This window comes from Brachypodium distachyon, chromosome 2 (assembly GCF_000005505.3).
Source record: "Brachypodium distachyon strain Bd21 chromosome 2, Brachypodium_distachyon_v3.0, whole genome shotgun sequence".
In the NCBI taxonomy this organism is placed as follows: Eukaryota; Viridiplantae; Streptophyta; class Magnoliopsida; order Poales; family Poaceae; genus Brachypodium; species Brachypodium distachyon.
In genome coordinates, this window is record NC_016132.3 from 8,672,817 (window position 1) to 8,693,702 (window position 20,886).

Here is a 20,886-nt window from a genome sequence, read left to right on the forward strand (position 1 = left end):
GCCTTCGCAACTTGTTTAGTTTGATATAAATACCATGTAGAGGTGGTATTATGGAACGGAATACAACTATAAATCGAAATATCGTTTGAATATTTAAGTATGTAATCGAATACCTACGCAGTGGGATCAGACACGAAAATCGCGATTTATGTTCTGATACTGTATGCATTGAGGCCTCATTAGGTTTCAAGGGAATCGCCCCCTAGAGTTTTGTCCGGTTATAGAATTTCATACAGGTATTGAAGTATATCGAGAAGGATTGAGGAGAAATTGACATGCAGGCCCATCATTCCCTCTCAATCTCCACCTAGGTGGGATCAACTGAACAGAGCTTAAGAGGAACAAATCGAGGCTCCCATCACTCAATTCCTATTGGGATTAATACTCAATTCCTATGGGATTACTTTCACTATGGAATCATAATAGTGTGGACACACTAAATTCTAAAGCCTAACCCGTCTATCTTCTTCCATCACAAGGTGAGCTTTTTTGTGCATGTTTTTTTTCAACCAAGGTGACTCACCACGGTTGTGGTCTTCGAGTACTTGTGCAGACACCCATAAGTATTTGATGGTGGTTTCTCGCCCTACCTTGCTTGTCATTATTGTATTTTTTTTAGGAACAGTACAAACACAGAACCTCACAACACGCGCGTACACTCATCCCTACGAACGCACACACGCACAGACTACCCCTATGAGCACCTTCAAAAGACTAAGCCGGCAGATCATGTCGAAGTCAGTGCAGATGCCTCGTTGTTGATGGGCACGTCACCTACCACTGAAAGAATGACGCCGGTTAAATTCTGAAATAAACCAGGGAAATGTGACACCCACGTCAAATCTGAGACTTAAAACTGTGTGCGCTGATTCCACCACAAGTAACCAGACCACTTCAGTTAGGCTCAGTTCACCATTATTGTATATTTTTTAGTCACTAGTGAATAGGTATTTTAGGTGTTACCCAATACTTCCAAAACCCATTCCACAAAACACTATTATGAGAAATTGATACGAAAATGAGGTGTTTTGTGTGGGTAGTCTGAGGATTATCCCCTAGCATCCATGCATACCAAACAGCTCATTCGAGATTTTCTACTTCCTCCATCCCATATTAAGTGACGAAATATTACATGTATTTAGACGTATTTTAGCATCTATGTCCATTTTTAGACAAATTTGTGTCACTTAATATGGGAGGGAGGGAGCAGTATTTTTGCATTTGGAGAGTAATACCCTGAAAACACTATTGTCATTGAAATATTACGCGTCGGAGGCAAGAGTTTTACTCCGTCGAGTGAAACACGATCTCGTAGTAGTAGTGACTAATTGGACTTGGTGATAAACCACTATGGATTGATTGTACTCCGTATGAGACTACATCCAAGGCCTGGGCATGTGCAGACGTGTACAGCGCATTTTGACCCTGCACGTTTGACTTTTTCACGATGGGACGCGAACGATCGATCGAGGTCGACAGAGAACGTGCCCAGTTATTAAACAAGAGAAAGGAATGTGTGCATGCCGATGCCGTGACCTTGACCATCAACGCCTTATAATCGTGGCTACAAGAGCCAGCAGTTGGCGCTCGCGTGCATTAATTAGCTGGTTTGGAAGAACCAGAGAGAGCAATGGAAGGTGGAACGCCTATGGTTCTCCTCCTGGGGCTCTTCCTCCTCAGCCTATCCGGCTCCGTCGCTAGCCCTCCGCCGGACCCGGTGGCGTGTGCCCGCGGTGGCACGTACGACTGCACGGTCACCAACGCTTACGGCTCCTTCCCTGACCGGACAATCTGCCGCGCGGCCAGCATCACCTTCCCACGCACCGAGGGCGAGCTGGTCGCGGCCGCCGCCAAGCGCAAGGTCAAGGTGGCCACGGGGCACTCCCACAGCTTCCCCAAGCTAGCCTGCCCCGGCGCCGGCCGCGGCGACGGCGCGCTCATAAGCACGGAGCGGCTCAACCGGACGGTGAGCGTCGACCGCGAGAAGATGCTCATGACCGTGGAGAGCGGCATGGTGCTCCGGGACTTGATCTGGGCGGCCGCCGATGCGGGGCTCGCGTTGCCGCACTCGCCCTGCTGGTACGGGCTCACCATCGGTGGCCTGCTGGCCACGGGGGCGCACGGGAGCTCGTTGTGGGGCAAGGGCAGCGCCGTGCACGAGTACGTGGTCGGGATGAGGATCGTGACGCCGGCGCCGGCGGACAAAGGGTTCGTCATGGTGAGGGAGCTCGGCGTCGGCGATCCTGAACTTGACGCGGCCAAGGTCTCCCTCGGCGTCCTCGGCGCTGTCTCCCAGGTAACTACGTGGCTCAACAAATGTATTTGGCTGTTGCATTGCTTCCATGTTTGCATTCATTGTGTAAAGTGTGTTTACTGCACCTATAGGCGATAATGCCGAACGACGCTCGTGCGTCATGCCGCACGCTATCTCGGCCGGTCCAGGATCGATCGCTTTCCACACAAGCAGGCCCTCCCTCGTATTATTTCGCGGGCCAAAGCGTATAAAGCATGTATATTGATTTTCGCAACGGTCGTTTTGGTCCAGCTTACAGAGTGAAGTTGGTCCAGGAAACAAGAGAACAAGTGTTCCATCTCGTTGCACATGCGTGACAGGATCAACGAGATGGACCAAGAGGGAGACGGACCAAGAGGGAGACGGGCCAAGATCCAGCTGGCAAGCAAAATGGACCAACAGTTCCGTGGCCCAAGTTCAAGTTCACATTGTTAAGCAACATGGACCAACTTTAACAACTGGTCACATATGTGACGAATTTAAATTTAACAGCTAACACGGACCAATTTTCTCAGATAAAAATAAAAAGCTAACGTGGACCAACAATAACAAATGTCCTATATGAGACGAATTTAAATTTAACTGTGTGGACAGATCGGCCGAGATGGTCCGAGATTTGATTTTGCACGCGAACAATATGCCATCAGGGTTCCATTCAATTCATGGAAGCAGCTAAACCACGAAATTTCCCTAAAAAAAAACTAAACCACTTGAGTAGAAATGTTATATCCCAGTTGCACACAAGCGACTCGCAATCTTTCTGATTTGAGGTTTAGGCATCCTTGTAAGGCCTGCAAATATGTCCAAATTTTAAAACATGTTTAGGTCTTCTTGGCCGGGGGAGACAAGTACGTACTTTTTTTCTTTTCAAAATTCAACTCCAGCTATCATTGCTAGCTATGAGCTTTAACATTACCGGGCTCCGTTTCTGACCAGTTTATACATCATTGGTTGACCGAGAAAGTCTTACCACACGCAACAATTCAAATCTCAGCAGCGGGTCGTGTGAAAAGGGTGCACATACATTTGACCTATAGCAACAAGCCACGAAGCTGTCTTGCCACCCAAGAAAAAATTTAATCTTTTTGCTTGGAGTGTATTAATGCCTTGCTCAACGACCAACTGTCCACTAGCTCCCCCGTACTATATATTGAACCACATCGACTCAACCCGTCTGCACAGCACGCATCCATCCAACCTCTCTTTCGTCTTTCGTTTTCCATTTTCATAACCACCGTGGCCCCCAAGAAGCGCCCCCTTACCATTAGTCAATAAATTTACACAAAATAGTCAACAAATGCAAAACTAAAAGAACTTCATGTGGTTTTTTAACTGAAAATTTGAACGAACAATGCACAAATATAGAAATCCCATTCCAGGTTCTAGCTGTTCCCCTCAAATCAAAGTAACTGAAGAAGTTCAAAATGGAACAACTTGTTTCTGCCTGGTCGGGCCACATGGACGTGAGGTCGAACAGGAACATAGTGCATGTTATGTTCTGATCAGCTTTATCCTAATTACCCTATGCTAAAAAAAAAGCTTATTCTGATTACCCCATGACATGCTTTGCATGAGTGCGCCATCAGTAGTCAGGCATTAAAACTAAAAAACTAGAAAATTTGCAAAAAAAATCTGGATTGGATCGATATAAAAAACAAAATTTTGAACAGGAATAGCTCCAAGTGAAACATTTTGATTACAATCTGGCATTAATTTGTATTCAACTTACCTTGACTACAATCTGGTTTTAGAACAACATAGGCCAATTCTTAAAGTTACATTACATTAGTTTCTAAAATCTTTGACAATCTTGTCAGATCATTGCCATGTTTGGAGTTTTGCAGGTACAAATTATATTTCTCTTCAGATTTTGTCAAAGCATGTCCGCAAATCGTTCAATTTTGGTGAAATTTTGACGTCTCAACTTTTGGCTTGCTGCCAACAGAACAAGTTGGGCCTGGCAGAAAACCATCGACGAGGAAGCGCCCGGATGTTTGAATCTAAATAGTTTAATCTGGTCAATTTGTTTCAAATCATATCACGAATGAAATTTTGCTCATCCAAAGTTCTCGATGTCTTAATTATTCACGAAACGAAAAGCTTTCACTTGTGCAAACTAATTCATGAGGGCATTTTACTGTCATCATTGACCTGCACCCCGTACCCCCTCAGTTCATACCCCGACAAGTCTGTTACCACGCCTAACTCACTTCATCGATAGGTTAACTTGTCAGCCAAGGAAGCTCTTCAAATTTTCCACTGTCGTTATTAACTTCGACTATCTACCCAGGACTACAGTCCAGATTCAAAAGTTCAGACTTGTGAGACTCAATTACCACAAAATTACTACTACCCCGTATTCTGCATCTGCACACAGGAATCCAGATCAAGAACAAATAAACCAAATTATGAAGCCAATTCTAGAAGAGTCATGCAGATCCCCATGAAAATAATCAGCTAAAAAATCACTGGCCTATCAGAAAAAAAATTGACCAGTTTTTTATTCCAAATTCCTGGTCTGCTAAACAGTCGAAGAAACAGGTTAGCCCATGTTCAACTGAGAATCCCCGTACAAAAATGTACTACAGAGTACTGAATTTTTTCTCTCCTCACTCCAGATTCAAAAATGTAATATGGAGTACTGAAATTAATCAGCTAAAAAATCACTGGCTATCAAAATAAATCGACCAGTTGTGATTCCAATTTCCTAGTTGCTAAACAATCAAAGAAAGAGGTAAGTCGAGGCTCAGCTGAGAATCCAGGAAAAAAAATGTACTGAAATTTTTCTCTCCTCTTTCCAGATCAATTCGAAAGTTCAAACTTGTGAGACTCAATAACCACAAAATTACTACTACCCCGTGTGCTGCACACTAATCCCAAATAAAAAAGGAACAAATTATGAAGCCAAGTCTAGAAGAGGCAATCAGATTTCCATGAAATTAATCATCTAAAGAATTACTGGCCAGTTTGTGAATTGTGATTCACAATTCCTGGTCGGCTAAACAATCGAAGAAACAAACAGGTTAGTCCATGTTCTGATCAGCTTATCGTAATTACCCATCATAACATGCTTTGCATTTGCGCGCCATCATTTAGGCATGAAAACTAGAAAAATCCGCACATACAAGCCGGATTAGATTGAAATCAATAGCAAAACTCTGAACAAGACTACAAGAGTATCTGAAACAATGATTTCCATAGAAAATTCGTGAGCAATGGAATTCAAAAAGGAAATTAAGAAACCCAGCAACATGGTTTGCATGCGCACACCATTTAGTTAGACGATAATTAGGAAAAAACAGATCTCTGGAACAGAAGGAATTAAAAACGTCTCCAAAAATTTGGACATGGCGAAAGATGCACAATTGCACATCCTCCATGAAGGAATCTGGAGCATTATACCCACACACGCAAAAAAAAAGAATCTGGAACATTAGGAGCATGCGGGCATGGCGAAAGTCTGGAGCACCTCAGGTTGCTTTGGAGCACGTGCACGGCGGCGTTCATCTCGGCGCCGGCGAGGTCCATGCTGGTCTACGACGTTGTCATCTCAACGACGGCATAGACGACAGTGCCTGCCTCGATGCCGCTGGCAAGGCAGCGCTCAATAGTCTGCGGCCCCGACGAGGCGACGAGTACGGCACTGCCATCGAGACCAAGGCCCTCGAGGAGGGATGCTCCACATCGAGAGATCTCGTCGCTGCCGAGGCACGCGCCGTCCGTCGCCCTCGTCCGCGTCCCGTGGCAAGACAGCGAGGAATTTCCACATAATTTATACTGGGGCGAGGAAATTCCCCGGAGAAGGACGAGGCGGCGTTGAACGACCTGCATCTCGTCGTGAGCCTCCAAGTCATCATCCCTTTCCTCGAGCTTGTCGTCGCCGTAGTACAATGCCGCCGCCTCAGCAGCAGCAGTAGCCAGAGGAGGAGGGGGGCGCTAGCCGCAGCGGAGGGGACGCGACGGAGGGGCGGATGACAGTGGTGGCCATGGTGAGCTCCTGCTCGTCGGCTTCGGCATCGGCATACTCAAGCCTGTGGCGGCCATGATGGCGTATACATCGTCGTCGACGTGGACCTATGGAGACCGTGGTGGCCATGGCAGCCGTTACCCCGAGCTTCACCCGACGGCTGCGTGTTGAGGTCGAGATTCGCCGCGCCGCTCAATTCCAGACGATGCTGCGGCGACGGATCTACACGGGGAGGCTGTGGCGGGAACCCAAGGTCGGCGGCGGCAGGATCACGCTGCAGGAGGAGAGGCCGCGGCGAGGTGCTGTTGACTGTATCAGGGTCGAGGGGTGGGTTGGGGTGTAGTTGAGGGGACTGTATCGGGTGGGAAGGAAGCGGCCCACCTGATAAGCATTTGATTTGGACACGGATCCCCTGCACCTACCGGCCCATGTGTTCCGAACCCCCTGGACGATGGAACATGTCTGCCCATCTAGATGGACCGGCACATCTGCACGACATGTTTGGCCCAGTATAAACGCTCGATATAATACCGCCACATGGGCCATTCTGACCGAAATACATCATGTCCACCACTTTTCTGGGCTAAATAGGGCCGCCCTCGATAGAGAACCAAACGGTCCAGATGGAGTGTGTCGAGAAGCTCGGGTGCCATTCGTCTGTGTCCCCAAACTAAAGTGATACAAGAGTGAGTTCCTGTTGATATGACACAAGAGTGCAACAACACGGAAAACCAAGTGAAATTTGAGAAATCTGCATACAACTCTTTATTATGTTAATCGGCACCACATAGGTTCTAGTAATATACTATCCACATGACCACATTGCAGTTGTTGTGTGTTTGTCGTATTATATTTTCTTAGAGTGACACTAGAGACTAGAGTAAAACCCTTGTAAAATCTGACGCAGAAGTGAAATTGTAGTGAAACCAAAGTGAGTAGTGAAACCAAAGTGAGTGAAACATGCTGAAATGCTCCCTCTTTTCACAAAAGGTTGGCATATTTAGTTTGATTAATACAAAAGTTTGACCAATGACTAGTGCAAAGAACGTAATTTTCCTTAATTAATTTTTTCTAAAAAATATTGATTTTGGTTGTGGATGCACAGGTTACACAGGCCTTGCAGCCGATGTTCAAACGGTCAGTGACATTCCTGAAGCGCGACGACTCGGACCTAGCGGAGCAAGCAACCATGTGGGGCCGTCTCTACGAGTTCGGCGACATGGCGTGGTTGCCTGAGCACAAAGAAAAGTCATCTACCACAAGGACAACCGAGTCGTTGTCACGTCACAGGGCAATGGCCTCAATGACTACCTCGGCTTTCGCTCGAACCCGACACTCGGGCTCATTGCCATCAGAGCCACAGAGGAGCTTCAGGAGAAGGGCGGAGATGACATCACCCGGTGCCAGGCGTCGCGAGCACTGGCGTTGGCGTTCGAGTCACAAGCATATGGCTTCGCCAACGATGACAATTCCTTCACGGAGTACCCTGTCGTTGGGTTCCAGCATCGCATCCAGGCGTCCGGCACATGCATCAGCAGTCGACGGGACGGGATGATCAACACCTCCTGTCCGTGGGACCCTCGTATCCCTGGGCTCTTCTTCCACAGCTCCGGCTTCAGCATCGCTCTCTCTAACGTGTCAGCATTCATCTCCGACATGCAGCAGCTCCGTGACCTCAAGCCGCACGCCTTCTGTAGCATTGACGCCAAGTTGGGCGTGCTCCTCCGCTACATCAGGGCCTCCAGCGCCTACCTCGGCAAGTCGGAGGACTCGATCGACTTCGATGTCACCTACTACCGGAGTCACACCGAGGGCGAGCCCCGTGCGCACTCCGACGTGGTCGACGAGCTCGAGCAAATGGCGTTGCTCAAGTACGGCGCTGTCCCGCATTGGGGCAAGAATCGCAATTTTGCTTTCAATGGCGCAATTGGCATGTACCCGAATGCCGGCAAGTTCCTGAAGGTGAAGCGCAGCTACGACCCCGATGAGATCTTCTCCAGCGAGTGGAGCGACCAGGTGCTTGGCATCAAAGGGAGCCCGGTCATCTTCGGGAAGCGCTGCGCTATCGAGGGGCTTTGCGTCTGCTCCGACCACTCGCACTGCACGCCGGAACGGCCGGGTAAGGTGTACAAAGAGGCGAGGGTCTGCTCCCGTTAGAACACACGGCCCAAGGCTACTCGTCAGGCGGGCCTCCGGATGCAAACGGAAGAAGACTAGCACTGAGTGATGTTTACACTACGACTTTCAATCTGATTGATCTGTATGTGTATTTTTCGATGTTATATGTCCTTGTCGCATACATAAACCTTCTATACAATTTTTTTGAAGGCTTCTATACAATTATATAGAAGAAAGATAAATTGTGATGATTCAATTAAGAGTATTATGTTTTAGTACAAGATACAGAATAAACTAATTAGAAAATGATTTCTGTTTTTGTTTTTTCCGCTTTGTTCCGGAAACATGTGAAATACATAGCGTTTGGATAGCAAGGAATAAATCACAATGCAAATAGATTTGTCGTTGTCATGTGACTCCAGAATGGAGAGAGCTCTGATGACATTGGGACCGTGCCGTTCCGACCCCACATGCCAGTGACTTCTAGCATGGCACGGTCCGAACGACAAGGGAGCCTGTCAGTCTAATTCCTCATGAATGTAACCTTTCATCTTAATTGTGTATTCTCGACCGTTACTGGATGATTGTTTGCAAATTACATTGGATGTGAGTTTTTACTGTACACGTCAGCCTTCATGTTTGTCTGCTGGTTGAAATCTAGCTCCCATACATCAAAATTTGTGCTCTCAACGTATGCGAATTGATGCATATGTATTCTAGTGTGCCACACGTGTATCAATCAATTAGATTTTCTCTTTGAAAAAACTAATCAATCTTTCAAATTGGAATACAATATAACACACATAATATATAAACGAGAATATAAAAGAAATAGAAAAACAAAACAAAAGACCACCACAAAAGAAAGACTCAATTCCTCCTATACACAAAACTTAAACGCCAAGTACAAAGAACAAACAGAACCTTCTTTCAGGTTAGTAAAAGAGAACATTGTTTTTCAGGTAGCGCAGAGGAAATATAATGAATACTTAAAAAAAATGATCGATCCAGAATATGTATTTTCGGTCGCGTGAGATCAGATGGCACGCTTATAACTCCATAACAAAAGAGAGAAGATTTTCCTAACTCGACGCATTACACCTCGTGTCTCTATCCATACATTTCTTCATCAAGATTCGTGCTCCAATCAAACGCAAGAAACACATCTCTTGCATCTCCTTCAACAGTGGCGAGGACGGCGGGTTGCGTCGGCCAGGGCGATAGAGCCCCTCGGCTTTAGGGGTGGCAGCGACATCGGGGTGGCCACGACATCTGGCAGTGGCCTCCGGTGGTGTGGCACACGCATATGCGCCGCTCACATATGAGATGCATAAGGGCGGCACTCATGGTAGGCGGTGGCATGTTATGGGCGGCGGCCGCACGCGTGTGTTCTGCATGTCTCCCTCTCTCTCTTCTGCATCGAGATTCGTGAGGCACACGGATGGCGGACGATACGAGCCGTGTTGGGATTCAGCCAAACAATTGTCGAAGAAAAAAGATTCGGAGTAGCAACATAAACCCAACAAAGTAGCAAGGTTTATGCGAAAACCACAAAAGTTAAGCCGCATCTTGCAGGGTTACTTGTCCGAGAACGCAATAGATTTTGTTTCACATTTAGTGCTCATTCATTTTGAGAAAATCCTAAAGGATTTTTATAGGACTCCAGCCCTTCATGTGTTGCATTCATTCATAGTAATCAGAGAGATACTAGATTTTTAAGGATTGTGACCAAATTGACCTATTCTAAGAAGGATTCTAGACATCATTGAAATTCTAAGGATTGAAATTCTTGTGACTTTAAAATCACATTTCAATCATCTTTTTTTTCATGTACAAGAGACTGGTCCGGCACATCATTTTGAGATTGACGAAGTCAGCACACACACATCGTAGTTGACGTGTACATTACTCTCACTGAAATCACAACGCCGGGTAGTTTCTGAAATAAATTCAGAAAAATACGAGCACCCATGTCAAGTCGGAGACTTGAATCTGTATGGGCTGGTTCTACCACAAGAAACCAACCACCTAAACGCCACCTGAGCGTTCATCAGAGAGCTTCCCCTTGACTACAAAGTGAAGGTTTTTTTTAGGCTGAGTGAAGTGTGCTTCACTCACGCGGATTTGCTAGATGGATGCGAAATAGTAGTTAGATGGAGTCTCCCTCGGTCAATTAGTCTAGCCTCTCTCTTGGTCAAAATAAAATAAAATTAGTCTAGCCTCCCTTCCGAGTAATTTTCTGGAATTCTTTCTTGTCAAGCGAAAAATGGAGATTCCGCGAAATCTATGTTAACAGAACGTATGATGTCGATAGCCCCAGGTAGATCACTCAATGGGCTAGGGTAGTTATATTGTTTTGTACTGTACTGTATAAACTCTAGTCATACCGGGCACATGGAAACGAAATTTGAGTGTGTTTTAATTAGAGTTTGTCGTCCGTTCATTCAAACCTCAACGAAAAATGAATTTCTTGCGAGTCGTGACTTCTGAGCTTATCCACATGCCGGCTTGTATACAATCGAGAACACCCCACGCAGCGGTGCACGTACGCATACGTGTCCACTCTCCTCACACGCGGCGCGCGCTGCGGCGGTCTCGGGTCACCGCCCTCGCGGCCTCGCCGCCTCGCCCTTTCCAGAAACCCAGCGCCCTTTTTTTTTGGGAACGAAACCCAGCGCCCTTTTCCCTGTCGCCACCCTCTATTAAGCCTCTCTCGTCGCCGTGCTCCTTCATTCGCACAAGGCCACAGAAGCAAACAGAGCAACTCTGTCAAACTTGACGAACACATACAGCATCAGCGCACGCACCACCAGTTCACCACTGTAGCATCGGCATCTAGATCAGCAACCGGCAATGGCGTCCGCGCAGAGTAGCCGCGAGGAGCGAGCGCAGGCCGCGGCACAAAAGGCGGCCGACGAGCTCGCCGCGGCCCGGCACGAGCAGCCCATCAGCCCCGGACGGCGGACCGGCATCTTCAGCACCGTGCAGGAGAGCGCGCGGTCGTTGCTGGGCGCCGTCCGCGACACCTTCTCCGGCACCGGCGGCGCCACCACCGCTGCCCACGGGCATGATGCTGGCGCCATGGGGGCCGCTGGGGACAAGCTCGGCGAGGGCCGCGATTACGCCGCGCGGACGGCCGAGGAGGGGAAGGAGAAGGCGAGGGAGACGGCGGACGCGGCCATGGGCAAGGCCGAGGAGACCAAGGACGCCGCGGCCGAGAAGGCGGAGGCCGCCATGGGCAAGGCCGCGGAGACCAAGGACGCGGCGGCGGAGAAGGCGAGGGAGACGGCGGACGCGGCCATGCGCAAGGCCGCGGAGACCAAGGACGCCGCGGCGGAGAAGGCGGCGGAGACCAAGGACGCGGCCGTGGGCAAGGCGGCGGAGACCACGGACGCGGCGGCGGAGAAGGCGCGCGCCGCGGGGGAGACGGTGACCGAGACGGCGAAGAGCGCCAAGGACGCGGCGTGGGACAAGGCGGAGGGCGCCAAGGAGTACGTGGTGGAGATGAAGGAGGACGCCAGGCAAGCGCTGGCGGGGGACGCCAAGGAACGCAAGGGCGAGACGAGCGAGTCGGCGCGGCAGCAGGGCGAGGAAGTGCGGCGGCGGGCCGCGGAGAAGGCCCAGGAGATGCGGCAGCGCGCGCACGAGCCGCCAGAGGAGGAGAGGTATAACAAGTCGCCATTATTTACACCAGCTAGCTGCCGCTGCTGTTCAAAATCTTAAGCTTCCGTCGTCCGTAAGATGATTGAATGAATACGTTAAATTTGCAGGTCGAAGTCGGCGACGGAGAACATCTTGGGTTCGGCGCAGGGCCTGACGGAGGCGTTCAAGGAGAAGATGACGATGCCGACGGACGTGGTTCAGCACAAGCTCGCCGAGGCACGCGGCGGCGCCGGCGGCAGGAAGGGAATGGCGCCGCCAACGGCGCACGACGAGGACGACGACGTGATGACGCGCGTGAAGGCGGCGGACCAGATGACGGGGACGGCGTTCAACGACGTCGGCAAGATGGGCGAGGAGGGCACCGGCACCGGCATGAAGACGGCGCTAAGGGCCGGCGCCGACGAGGACGACGACGTGATGCTGCGGGTGAAAGCCGCCGACCACATGACCGGCCAGGCGTTCAACGATGTCGGCAAGATGGGAGAGGAAGGCACGGGGATGCCGTGGGCGTCGAGGACGCGCGCCGCGGGGAACGACGCCTGAGACTCTCGAGAGCGCTCGATTTACGCTTTTGTTTTTGTTTTCGTTTAGCAGTGTGCGTCGTGTGAAATGCAAAACTTCTGTTCCGAATGAATAAGAGGAAACGGATTTCTGTCATAGGTGACTTGAGACTGCAAATGACAGTATGACTAGTGAACAATGTAAACTCAAATTTTAGAACGTAGGTTCACAATAATAAATAAACAAGTAAAATAAGCAAGCAGACAATTATACGTCCAAGAAGAACAACACGTACATCCACGTTCTAGGGATGCAAAAAACGGCATCCCCACGGGATGCCTGAGTTATTTCTGATCCACGAATTATTTCTGATCCACGGCCGTGGCACTCCCGAATATGCGAGCTCTGAGATAAATTATTGGATGAAAACGAACTTGTAAAATATATGTACTTACTTGTAAAATATATGTACTTCCTCCACCCGAAATAAACGACATGAGATTTGTAAATTCCTCCGCCCGAAATAAACAAGATTTGTAAATTATTAGACGAAAAATAACTTATAAATGTTATAATACTCCCTTCGTTCCGAAATAAGCATTGCGGATTTCGGAAATAAACGAGATTTGTAAATTATTAGACGAAAACCAACTTATAAATTTTATAATACTCCCTTCGTTCCGAAATCCGCAACGCTAATAAATTCCTTTGGAATCCTGGTCCGGTGAAATTGAAATTGCTGCGTATTACATCCTTTTGCATCGGATATTCATCCAATATTTCTTCACAATCGTCACGATATTTTTTCTCCACAACGTCAGATGATCAACACACACAAAAACTGATGGCTGGATGTAGTGTGTCGGATAAATATTGGACGATCAACTTTGTATTCACAACAATTTTTCAATCATTTTGTGGTAAAGCTATTACCAAGAAGTCTCAGAAAAATCCCAAAAATCTAAAAGCACACAATTTGTAAGAAGATATTAAATAATCAAGTTCTAAAAACATAAGCATGCGAACTGGTTAACAACATATCAGGTTTTACATTCTGCTCTTGGTCACATAATTAATTCCTGCTCTATAAATAATAGCTTTACCAAAGCATGCAAACTTGGTTAAGAGCAATCCAAATGCCATGCCCACTTAGGCCCTTCGATCTATTGGAAGAGCATAGGAGGGGCCTTTGATTCATCACGTAAGTATGTGGAAAACATGGAAATTGCAGAATGATATGTTGAGGGGCACAATTCATTTGATTCAAACGAGTGGGGATAAGAAAACAACAATTTTTCCTTTAGGGCTCGTTTGGACAACGCGGGGGGGGGGGGGGGTGTGTGTGTGGAAAATCCAGGGCAATAAATCACCGAATTTTCCTATGCGCATAGGTTCCCTGGGGAGGTCTTCCTGCACGGAGGACGAGGAGGAGGAGGGAGGGAGGGTCGTGTGAGGTTGTCGGAGAGGATCGCCGGCCAAGAAAAGCAGAGACATGGGAGAGGTCGCAATGTGAAGTCGAAGATTGCGAAGCGGCTGCGGCGTCGCTCGGCCGCGCGAGAGAGACGAGGGTTTTCTCCCTGACCTCACGAGTCATGGTTTTTTTCTGCGTGGAAGCACCGGGATAGGACCGGGATTTCCCAGTTGGACCGACAACCAAATGTGTATTTGGATTTTCTGGGGCAAACTTTTTCCACGGGCCGATTCCACCCAGGGAATGGGCCGGGATCCCCGCGAGGAAAGGGGCAACCAAATGAGCCCTTAATCTTAGCTTCATTGGAATATAATGAGATTTTACGTACCTCGCATATCTTTTTTTGGATTTATTTGCCCAGAAAATGTGTATAGTGGCATATTAGAACTTTACTTTTGCATACATGTTGACTTAATTTGACCATGTTTATTGGGATTCATGTTTTGTTCTTTTCCTATCTATATAGATCAAATAACGAAATCAACTGGTTTGAATTCGTTATTTTACACAAACATTGGTATCCTGTTCATGAGTTTCAGCGTACCAGTTTTTTCTTTCGAAAAGGAGGGAGTTACCCGGCCTCTGCATCAATCGACCTGCGAACCAGATAGGACCTAGAATGCTTGATTATTGATTTCTTAGGTTTTGTTTGCACGAAACGTTGTATGACTGACCATGTAAAAAACAAAAGGAATGTTTCAAATTCATATCTCGCGCAGCTGTATCCATTTCACGGTGCCCCCCTTCTCATGGTCGAAGGAAAAGAAAGAACTGAAGCAAAACGACAAGAAAAAAGACTTGGCAGGACGAGTATCCGAGAAGACGAGACGTTCAAACTTTGAAAGGCTGCCACGGTCCGTGCTTCCCGCAGCTCGCTCGCTCTGCTCTTCTCTGCTCTGCGTCCCCCTGCCGCAGCACGCCACCCGCGCTTTCCCAACCCCCTTCTCCGTTTCGTCGCGAGGCCAAACCACCGTCCCGAGATGGCGCCTCCTTCGTCCTCCTCGACCTCGTCCGCGCCGCCGCCCTCGTCATGGGTCATCCTCGGCAGCATCCCGCGCGTCTCCGGCCCGGCGGACGAGGGCGACGAAGTCTCCGTCGCGCTCACGGCGCCGCCGCGCGTCTCGATCCTCACCGTCTCCCCGCGCGTCTTCCCGGAGCCCGCCACGCCCCATCACTTCCCCTTCGTCCTCGCCGCGGACCCATCCTCCGGCCTGCTCCTCCTCCAGGCAAACCTGGGCTGCCCGGCGACCCGCGAAGTCGTCGACCGCCCCAACAACCAGTCCGTCACCTGGAGACTTTCCACCTCGCGCTACTTCGTTCTCGACGCCGCCGCCGGCTCGGCGTTCCACCTCCCCGATCCCGAGCCCGCCCATACCATCCTGCACCAGGCCATGCTCGGCCTTCTCGCCTCCCCTGCGGGCGACGGCCACTACATGGTCGCGGAGCTCCAGCCCATCATCGGCAGCGACAAAGCCGAGCTCCTCTGCTTCTCCACAGAGGTCGGGGAGTGGGTGGAGAAACCCGTGCATTACCTGCTCCCGCCGCGCCCGCTGGCTCCCATCTGCGTGGTCTCGCACCACGGGAGGCTCTGGTGGGTCGACCTCTCATGGGGCGTCATCCACTGCGATCCCTTCGCCGTCAAGCCGGTCCTGGGCTTCGTCCCGTTCCCGCCGGGCAGGGTGCTGGAGTGCAGGGAAGCTTGGGGCGTCACCGACAAGTACCGCTACGTGGGGGTGAGCGGCGGCAAGCTGCGGTTCGTGGACACGTACGTGAGCCAGCGTGCTCGCGGCGGCGCTCCGACGGTTAGCGTGTGGACGCTGGCCGATCCAGACTCCACGGAGTGGACGCTGGAGCACGAGGCGACGTTTGCGGACATCTGGGCCGACAAGAGCTACAAAGCAACCAGGCTCCCCAAGAAGATCCCTGTGCTTGCACTCATCCATCCCAAGAACCCATGCGTTGTGTACTTCTTCCTGGAGAAGCAGCTCTTCGGCGTTGACGTGCGTGCACACAAGATTGTGGAGTGCAAGGTTTACGGGCTGGTTGCGCCGCCGAGCTGCTACATCGCCAACCGCTTCGTTCGCGCCTGGGAGCTGCCCCAGACGCTCCCCTCAGGTAATGCCACCCTTCACTACCTATCTCAGTTATATGTCAAATCTGTTCCCTTTGTAAATTAGAAGCTGTCTTGTGTGTAGTGTGGTACTTCTGCTTGAATATAGCTAGACAGAGTGCTACACCATGTTTAGGAGGAATCAATGACCTCTCATCACATTGACAGTAAGGAAAGGATACCTTTGAGTTCTAGTCCTTGGACCACATTTTTCGGTACTCTTACTGATTGATCGTTTGTTCTCACTATATTGTTCATCTTAGGCGATCGACTAGCTTATAGTGTTGAATTGCTATATGAGTAATGTAAGTGTGTCTTCAAGAATATTGCTCTTATTGATATAATGCTGGTTTTGCCTTTCTTGGTGCCTGTATGGCATTTCATCAGGAAGACCAATCCAAATCTTCCGCTGAACTTTATCGACGCAATGTGATTTGTTAGCATGATCAGAGTTACAGATTTACTAGACTAGGAGCATAGGTAACTAAATTGCATCTGCATATTTCTGCACAATCACTTTTGTGTGGATATATGCACTGCTTCTTAATTTATCCAAGGGTAGTTGCTCAGTATTCCCTTTGGGCTGGTGCCGATCAGCCGGTTGGCGCTAAAAGCTTAGTGGCCTGGCAAAAAGTCTGCGGTCCCAAGGAGTATGGTGGGCTAGGCATCCCTGATCTCGTTTGCCAAGGCAGGGCTCTCAGAGCAAGATGGTTATTTGCAACATGGGGAGAGGGATCTGGCAAAGATTATGTCGCTAGCATCGCAAAAGATCAACGCACCTTGGCTCTCTTCCATGCAGCTTCCTCCTTCACTGTTGGCGATGGCTCCCGGTGTTCCTTCTGGTTAGACCCATGGCATAATCAGCAGACGATGGCCGAGAGGTTCCCAGCTCTTTTCAAGCACTCTAGGAGAAAGAGAATTTCCATAAAAGATGCCTTGGGAAATCACAGTTGGATTCGTAATATCAAAAGACAGCCATCACATGAAATCGTCCTGCAATTCATTCTATTATGGGGCATTGTGCAAAATATTAACCTTTCCGAGGCAGAGGACTCAATTTCTTGGTTACTCTGCGAGCTCGGCTTACAAAACTCATTTCTTCGGTCGAACTCTCTTCTCAACTGCTGCCCTAATTTGGAAAACTCAAATCCCAGCTAAGGTCAGATTCTTCGCTTGGACTGTTACTTTGGAAAGATGCCTTACTGCTGACAGATTAGCAACCAAAGGTATTCCGCACAACCCGACGTGCCAGCTCTGTGGATCTTCTCCTGAAACGACGAATCACATTTTCATGCTTTGCACCTTCTCAACTCAATTCTGGGCCAATTTCCTCCCCATGATCAACGTCCGCATCCGGTCGCCGCCTCACCTCTCTGGAAGCTCTGTTGCTGACTGGTGGCCAATGAAGATCATCTCTGCCGATCCATTTTGCATCGCAACCGCCTGAGGGCTGCCGCGATGCTCGGTTGGTGGATGCTCTGGCTTGAGCGTAACCGCAGGGTGTTTCACTCCAAGCAACGCTCAATGTCCAGTCTCTGTGACCTTACCCGCGAGGATCTCCTCTCATGGAAATCAGCCGGTTGTGCTGCTGTCGCCTCCTTTTAGATGATTGAGCAAATGTGGTTTCACAGGGTTCGCCCTCCCGAGTTACCTGCTCCTTTTTCCCTCCAGCTGTAGTTGCTCCCCACCTCCCTCTCATCTGCTGTTCCATGTTTGTAATTAAATCTCTAACTCCCCCTTAAGTAAAGGCAGCGCTGCTACATTTTCGTAAAAAAAAGTATTCATACCTGAATTATTTAAATACTAGTTCATGGTCACTACTTAAGGACACAGAATCTGCAATAACATTTTTGGTTTGAGGGCCCAATATGATGCTCATGACTACGGTACCATTTATGTCAATTAATTATTGACTTATACATGCGTACATATGATGCTCAGATACTAGCTAGTAATCTCTATTAGGGATTATTAGACTAACTGTTGCTGTATTAAACTATTATTACAAAGAGTTCGTGACACGAATATTTGCACGTTCTGTGTCTTTGCAAACCTGCTTTGTTCTAAATACTTCTTATATTTCTTCAGAGTTCATAGTGTCCTATAGAAAATTCTATCTGACCTACTCATTAGTTATTAAAAGCTTAGATTCTATATTTAGTTTTTATGTTTCTGGCACTTCAATTTTACCAATTACATATGAGCTGACACAAAATTTCCAGATTCATACTTTAGTCCAATGCTTATAACAGTTTCCAGTTCCCACTGTTAAAACTTTCTAGAAATTAATGTAGTCCAATGCTTATATGTGTTGTTGGTTTTCCACATTTTTATCTAACTGTTAAATTTAAATTTATATGCAGTGGCAATCATAGTTTTGAATTTATGTATGTCAATAACGAAATTATTTGAATCCCAAGAATGTAAATTTCAGGAGTAATTTTATCTGTGCCATTTATATAGATAAGAATATAAGTATATAACATATGCTGGGCCTATTGGCGGTAAAGTAGACTGAGAAAAACTTAAGAGTATGTTATTTTGCTAGTTGGCAATAACAATTTATTTGCACTATTACTATTTTTTTTTGACGGAACACTATTACTATTACAGTAGCATATATTTTGTAGAATTTTGTTATCACACTTTCAAACTTTATTGTCTTTCCATTTCTGTCTTTCTGGTGCCCTCTTACTTGCTTATACAAATGGACATGCATTGGCCTAAGAATAGATGGAACTGCAATAGGATGTTGCATTCTGGCTTCTTACTCACGTAAAGAGTCATGTTTTTTCCTGTATTCTTTTATACTATAGACTAGCTTTAGAATTTACTAATTTAGTGTTATTATACATGCTATGGATCACATGGGATTGCGTTTTTATCTGATCTTTTAAGCGCATGTGTACAATTGGACATGGATGCACATCAATTTTAATGTGAGGCTGTTGTCTCGCAAGCTCTTTTTTGTTGCCTATGTGATAAACTCTATACCTCGCTTGATCCTGGGTGCAAAAGTTGAGACCAGGCGGTGCAAATAATTCTGGTGGCATGATAAAATGTGGGATTGTGTTGGATGAATGTTGCTCACTGAGTCACCGTGCTCCGTATAAAGTTAGTTATAACGAATAGCATCAGAACTTGACAACTGTTGCACTTATATATGGATGTTGTTTGGTTTATACTTGTTTGCTAGCAAGACATCTTTCACATAAAGAAGTTAGGGCCAGTTGGTAAAAAAAAAAGCGAAGTTTGGGCCATGAAAACAGTACATTTACGTTATTTTCTCATACAATTGGTCTACCACATATCCAGATTTGTCTAAACTCTTGTGTGTATCTGACTAATATTGCTGGTCTTTGAAGGGATGTTGAACTGGTGTAAGGGCATCAACTTGGCTGAGAAAGCTAAAGGACGACCAACCCAACCTCCATCGCCAGGAGATTACCACTTGGTGGGACATACAAGGCAGACATTCGTAGGATGAATTGGTGGAGGAACATGAAGCAAGTGTTTACGGCTAACAGTTTCCTAGTCCTAGGTGAGCTCAATTTCCCCAGTCTATATGATCTTGTCTTCATTCTCGTTTTTTGCGAGTTATATGATCTTGTCGTTATAGTATCAAACTCACTCCATGAGGCTGTAGTGTGCTAATGTTCTTCTGTCAAAATCTCCTTTGATCCAGGTGTTTTAGTACTCCATGAGATATGTCCCGTGGTGGTGGTGGTGACGTTCATACTTTGGCATGTTCGCGCGAAGTAGCGTTGCTTGTGTCCTTTTTTGGGTCTATCACAATTCAGTATCAGGTGGTGAAATGCTCTTGGAACACTACCTACCCGTCACTGAGCTGTATCTCCTCATGGACGGTGTGCTGAGTTGGTTTGTTGGTGTTTCAGTAATTCAGTTACAACCTTAATCCATTGCTGCTTTGCTTTCCTGCATTATGTGTTCCACGCACGCTTCTATATATGTGGTTATAGTAGTTAATACTCGCTCTTAGCCGCAAAAAAAAGTTAATACTCGCTCTGTTTTAAATTGTAGCGTATGTACTAAGTTTAAATATAACCAAAGATTCTTTATTACTAGAAAATATGCTAATATCTACGACATCAAATAAATATAATGTGAAGATATTTGCCATGATGGCTTTAGTATAACTGTACATGTTGATAGATTTCTATAAACTCGGTCAAACTTTAAGAAATTTCATTTAGTTTGAAGTTATAATAACGGTTCTGACTAATTACTCTAGCGGTTCTGTGTTGATTTAGATTAAAATGTGAATCGTGGAATGAGAAAAGGAAAGTGTTCAGTCGCTGCATGCCACCGTGCAACAAACAAACTAACACGAGTGCGTGGTTCCTCGTCATTCAGTTCTGATACACATCTTCCGTGTTCCGTCAAGCCGCGGATGAATAATTCATCTTCCTCCAATCCCCCTCCTCCCGCCACCACAGCTTCAGAAGTTATTGGTGAGACGCTTTTGAGACAATTTGACTAGTAGCATATCCGATCGACTCTGCTTCTGTTTAGAATTAGGGCTTTAGAAGATAAATTTATGTAGCACTTGGAGCTTTTCTTTTAGAGGAAACGCTGAAATTATATCAAGACATGGCGTAACCTGTGAGTCTGTGACCCTAGAGTTTACAATTCAACCAGGCGGCAACGGATGAACGGAGCCAAAAAAAAAAAAAACGAGAGATAGAAGGTTGCAGCATCCCTGTGAAAAGAAAAGAAGAGATAGAAGGCTGCACCGAGGCCGA

General features: G+C 47.4%; 2 protein-coding genes and 1 pseudogene across 2 annotated transcripts; all 3 read left to right on the forward strand.

Moving 5' to 3' along the window:
- Nucleotides 1-1,630: 1,630 nt before the first annotated feature.
- LOC100832125 lies at nucleotides 1,631-8,417 on the forward strand (annotated as a pseudogene).
- Nucleotides 8,418-11,080: 2,663 nt separating this feature from the next.
- On the forward strand, nucleotides 11,081-12,698 carry LOC100832432 (embryonic protein DC-8). Its single transcript, XM_003565604.3, has 2 exons — nucleotides 11,081-12,043; nucleotides 12,149-12,698. Exons 1-2 carry the CDS (start codon nucleotides 11,232-11,234, stop codon nucleotides 12,582-12,584), a joined length of 1,248 nt encoding a protein of 415 aa, XP_003565652.1. The 5' UTR covers nucleotides 11,081-11,231; the 3' UTR covers nucleotides 12,585-12,698.
- Nucleotides 12,699-14,931: 2,233 nt separating this feature from the next.
- LOC100832749 lies at nucleotides 14,932-20,039 on the forward strand. Its single transcript, XM_003565605.3, has 3 exons — nucleotides 14,932-16,128; nucleotides 19,489-19,664; nucleotides 19,809-20,039. Exons 1-2 carry the CDS (start codon nucleotides 14,994-14,996, stop codon nucleotides 19,608-19,610), a joined length of 1,257 nt encoding a protein of 418 aa, XP_003565653.2. The 5' UTR covers nucleotides 14,932-14,993; the 3' UTR covers nucleotides 19,611-19,664; nucleotides 19,809-20,039.
- The last annotated feature ends 847 nt before the right edge of the window (nucleotides 20,040-20,886 follow it).

Excerpts from the sequence above, each read along its gene's own strand:
- LOC100832432 (XM_003565604.3), top strand. The coding sequence starts at position 11,232 with ATGGCGTCCGCGCAGAGTAGCCGCGAGGAGCGAGCGCAGGCCGCGGCA. Across the intron at positions 12,044-12,148 it reads GAGCCGCCAGAGGAGGAGAG|GTCGAAGTCGGCGACGGAGA; the intron begins GTATAACAAGTC and ends TTAAATTTGCAG.
- LOC100832749 (XM_003565605.3), top strand. The coding sequence starts at position 14,994 with ATGGCGCCTCCTTCGTCCTCCTCGACCTCGTCCGCGCCGCCGCCCTCG. Across the intron at positions 16,129-19,488 it reads GCCCCAGACGCTCCCCTCAG|GGATGTTGAACTGGTGTAAG; the intron begins GTAATGCCACCC and ends TGGTCTTTGAAG.